Here is a 5,273-nt window from a genome sequence, read left to right as displayed (position 1 = left end):
CTGCTGTACTCTTTCACCACAACTTTCTCTCACTCTTACTTCCTGTTTATGTTGTGCCTGTAATTCAAAGGGTCAGCCTTGTCACACTGTGTCACGCTGAATATCCCCGAGAACTACGTTAAGGGTACACGTGTCTGTGGAGGGCTCAGCCACTTGCACGTTAATTTCATGAGCAGGCTGTTCCGTTGATCGGATCAACTGGAACCCTCGACGTCGTAAGCGATGGAGTGCCAACTGTTACTATTTATTTCTCGCTCAGAGATTTAAAACTAATTGTTTTTGTCCTTACGAGGTCAGTGACTGTGTGTCATTTCGAAAGTATAAACCTTTAAGGCCTAGTGCTGCCATCTCTAGCCAACGGTTATCCTGTGCTAATAAAGGGAAATAACCCAGAAACCATTGGTCTGCAGGTACCGTTTAAGGCTGAGTAGGGACATTAGCTCCCTTGTTCAGAGTATAAGGACGCTGTTGTGCGTCGATAGCCAGCTGGAAAAGATGTTTTACTGGGGCTAAAAAAGGTAGTAACATCGTCCTAATCAGGACTGCCACTTTATGTTGGCAAATAGACTTTGTATATTCATAGACGAATGCCTTGGATTTTTTCCGGTTTGTCGAAGTGCATATCCGTGCGATCATATTACCTTATTGAACTCTATTATCGGACTGTTGAATCTCCTCACATGAATGACCTGGTGAGGCAGTCTGACTTGTAAACTGTGATGTTTTGTAACACTGGTCAGTTTCAGGTTTTGTGAGTGGCGTCTGAACAGGTTGAAAAGTTCGTCCATCGGAATGATTGCTGATCTCCACCATTTTGCTTTGCTTGTTTCAACTGCAAAGGGGAACATATTACAACTACACAAATACACAACACACTATCATTAGTATTCTGCAACCATGACATCTTAGAGCGATTGTGTGTATGTGTGCATCATGTATGTATATACATACATTTATTCACACAATATTTACAGAAATGTTGTGTGGGATTTATTTTAATAAGCACAGACTGGAATTAATAGGGACATTTTGTTACTCAATCTCAGTCTCCATTAACGGAATACAAAACAGAATCTTGAACTGGCAGTGGTAAATATGTGTTTGGTAGATATCTGGTACGATGTAGTTGTTGTTTTTGTATAGTTTCGTGTTGCTTCTACAGAATCTTAAGTAGATTACTTTCTCCAAATGTTTTTTATTTATTCATCTTCATGTCAAAATCGAGTTGGTCATCTACACGAAGTCACAGGTGTTGAACAATTACGTTCTGTTGAGGACAATTAAAATACAATTTATTTTCCGACGATAATTTGGTGCAAGAGAGCTCAGTCAACGAGTATTTCATTGTTTATGTCTCCCTCTTGTTTTTTTTTTGCTGTACTTGGTGTGATTGTAGTAGAATGTATTTCCATTCGTTTTTATTTTATATAACAAAAAGACTAAAACATTTCAAAAGGTTCCATGAACAGATTCATTATTTCAGGCACAACAACATATAACTTATAAGTTATCAACTTATTACTGCTAAGTTACAATTTAATATCGATTACTTAAATTGTAGCAATACATCAAATCTGTCGGAGAGGAGATAATCGATTGAAATGAGACCACTGATTCTTATTGCATCGATCTCAGGAGGATCAACGCAAAGTCGATCCCAATGGGATTCGAAGATGGTCTTCAAGGAACTAAACAAAATGATAACAACATTTCGAGTTAAGAGCAATTAATTCATCATTTTCTATTATTGAGAGATAGCACCTGATTCTTTACAAGGTCAACATAGCTCCTCATTTTCAAAACTTTAAACATTTCAAGAGCTTAGAATCGGAAATACTAAAATGATTCTATGAATGGTAATATGAGTGATGAAAAGTGAGATTGAAAACCATTTAAATAAAATGTTTTGTTATTTAGTCTGTTTATTAAAAGTCTTATCTTCGTATCTGCCAAAAATCTACTCTTAGATTTTTCTCTGTATTCAATGCTTAAATGTCGGTAAAATATTTAAACCTCAACAAACAATATGATTATATAAATAAGAAACTTTAAATAAATTATGTTTTCCAGAATCATTAATGATAGAAATATTTTTTTCAAAATTCATTTAGCCACAAGAAGCTCCGCGAATTGTTCGGCAATTCCATTTTCATCGCTGGTCTGAAGGGGACAACTTCCCCAACTCAAAACTAGCTCTGGTAGAGCTGCTGGATATGGTTGAGAAATGGCAACATGAAACAGGGGATTCACTCCCTGTCACAGTTCATTGCATGTAAGTTACTGTCTCAAACTTGATCATTGAAAACTTTATTATCTGAAAGTTCTATTTTTCTCATTGCCATAATAATTATCGACAAATTTATTACGAAAATTTTAAGTGATGTACTTGAAACAATTGTCCACTGTCAAATGATATGAATTTGTGAAATAATTCTTGTATAATCATTAATCTTCATAATTTAATAAAGTCATTCAAATTCTTCATTTTTAAGTGTTCTATTTTGTAGACAACAAAGATATATATTTATATATTCCATGTAAAAATTACTTGTAGGAATGGTGCTAGCAGAAGTGGACTGTACTGCGCTATAAGTTGTGTACTGGAGAGAATTAATGCTGAAAAAGAAGTAGACGTCTTCCAGGCGGTGAAACAACTTAGACTGAATCGGTCCCAACTTGTAGACAATTATGTAAGTCCACTTGATATATATATTTTTTTTTTACTTCAGAAGAGGCTAACAGTTATTCAACGTCATAGCTGACGCTGATTTAAACAAAAATCTACATGCACAAAACAAACCCACTTATCATTCATACTGTGGTTCCAATGCTTATAGTTATGAACTTGATCTCATTATCATATACATTTAGAACAAGATAAATGATATGAGTAGAAATAATTTCACACACCCTGGATATAGTTTAATAGCTAGATGCTGGATGAAGATAACTGGCACCTATCTGTAGCATGTACTATCTTCTCAAAGAATAAACGTGTTGTTTATTATTTGTAGAATCTTTTTCAGTATATGCTAATAAATGTTGTAGGTTGTTTTTATATTTTGCTATCTTCATAGACATTATATAATTAACAGACATATCTTAATAAAATCCTCTTATTTTTTTTAATACCATTAACATTGTCGAGTTGATAACATAAATAGAAAGCATTGAGCTACGTTGTTTATAATGACGCTGCTCGTCATCAAAATATTTCAGCTCAGTTTATATCACCATTCCCAATCTTACTACAAATTTGTAATCGTGCTATTCTAGGACACACACACAAACACACATAAAAAAGAGTATTTGTAAAACATATTAAGTAAAAGAAGACAAAAATAATTAAGAAAAGATATTCAGAGCAACTACTTTTCAAGAATTCTTATACTCTTTATACATACATCTCGTAGAATTAGATTCTCATAGAATGTAATAAGTCTATTTTACAAATGTCATACAATTACGCTAGACATTTTTTTCTTCTCTGTGAAATTACGTCTGGATTTTCCCAAATTTTCTGCTATTTATTTCTATTACTAGCTCAATATCAGAATCTTCCATGTATTTTTATTTTATGTATGCCCCACTTCTATTTGATATAATTATTTTTTGTGAATGTTCACCAACTAATTTCAGCCTACTTCCTGCATTTAGTTTCGTTCCCATTCGTCTGTATATAAAATATTGGTGATGTTCTTATTAGGGTGGATTCAATGGTATATCAATTATTCGATGTTTCCTAATCTGAGTTATCCATTAGTGGGCGATCAGTATTATTATTTTATACATACAGCCAGTAGGACTCATCTCTTCTGTCTCTGTCTACGGAAAGAGTTGATCAAGGTACTACAAATTTTGAACTGCAACTTTTGTTTAACATCATTACATCTGGTGATACTCAGAACTAAATGGATTGGGCAGCTGAATATCGACAATGATGTACAGTGCTATTGTCTGTCGGCAAAACGTTAATAACTGTGGACGCTTCAACTGAATGGATCATAGCTTATTCTCTTGACTCGCTGGTTGTCGAAAACTTAACACACGTACTGCACACAATAAGTACCTGAGTTGAGAAAGAAAGAGACAAAGCTTTTATATTTCAATTCAACAAAACATTCTTTTCTATATGTGAACCAATGTTTTTAACATAGTTTTTCGCTCAAGAAGTTTGTGGAAGATTTTGTAGAATAGGCTTGCTTGATTCTTCAGATAAACTTCCTTTTAACTCAACTCATCAGCTTTGACATAGAGTTTACTTGTCAAACACTTTTTCATTTTGCTCGAGGAGGTAACAGTAGTTGGGCTCAAGGTTTGGACTGTAGGTGGAGTGATTCACAGACGTAAATTCCGTTTTATTTTTCAATCATAGCCGCAGTTTTGAAACGTTTGTGAGGTGGGGGTAGTGTTCAGTATTAATGAAAGAAGAGATTTATGGGGATTGCAACGAGTAGGACGGGTGATTTTGCAAACATTTCGAATGTGGAATTTATCCGCACTTTGTTGCTTGCAAAAACAACAAACACAATGCTGCCGTTTACCTCCAAACCACTTACCATTAGATATTTTCGTCTGGGATGTTCGGGTCACATATTCTTGGATTCTGATTGTAAATTTACTATTCAGCTCCTTCATTCTTAGGGTAAATGAAATCTCATTTTCAATGATGATATTATTTATAGAATTATCTCTGTCCTCTTCAGAAAGGTGAAAGATATTCTTGACAGTCTTAAAACCTCTTTTGACATGCCTCTGCAATGAGAAGTCAAAGAACGAATCTGAATGCCAGGTTTATACGGCAACATCATTCAGTACGCCTTGCTTGTCTCTCTTCTCACTCTTGGAGTTCCTGTTAAATTCTGACTCATCATTTCGTTCCATTTTTCTCAGTCTCACTTAAACTTTGTCTTATTTTTTTGCCTGGAATTTCGCAAGGATGACCATACTGGTGCCCATGTTTAAGCAAACTGATCCGATAATATATGGTCGTCGCACATGAGTGTCATTACAAATACACGTCCTTGAAATAGTACAATACATCATCACTATTCTCTTCATATAAAACCCAAGAATTCACTATACGCGCACGCACGCACACACACACACACACACACACACACACACACACACACACACACACACACACACACACACACTGTAGGTCACTAAATCAGTAACAGAATGTCATAGCTAATGGATTAGCTAATAAAAATGTTTTATTTTTGCGTTTCCCCTCTAAACGAAACATCGTTACAAAGTAATTATTGCAG

At 34.8% G+C, this 5,273-nt stretch overlaps 1 protein-coding gene across 6 annotated transcripts in view; it reads left to right on the top strand.

Annotated features, from left to right (window-relative positions):
* The window catches only part of LOC106878895 (receptor-type tyrosine-protein phosphatase T), a 596,380-nt gene that overhangs the window by 568,002 nt on the left and 23,105 nt on the right, over positions 1-5,273 (top strand). For all 6 annotated transcript variants that reach the window (XM_014928243.2, XM_014928245.2, XM_014928244.2 and 3 more), the window contains 2 exons: positions 2,112-2,272; positions 2,555-2,690. In XM_014928243.2, the coding sequence (XP_014783729.1) occupies positions 2,112-2,272; positions 2,555-2,690 (297 nt within the window). The remainder of the gene's footprint in view (positions 1-2,111; positions 2,273-2,554; positions 2,691-5,273) is intronic.

This window comes from Octopus bimaculoides, chromosome 8 (assembly GCF_001194135.2).
Source record: "Octopus bimaculoides isolate UCB-OBI-ISO-001 chromosome 8, ASM119413v2, whole genome shotgun sequence".
NCBI classification, from domain to species: domain Eukaryota; kingdom Metazoa; phylum Mollusca; class Cephalopoda; order Octopoda; family Octopodidae; genus Octopus; species Octopus bimaculoides.
The sequence above is the reverse complement of the archived record's forward strand: the minus strand, read 5'-3'. Positions and strand labels throughout refer to the sequence as shown.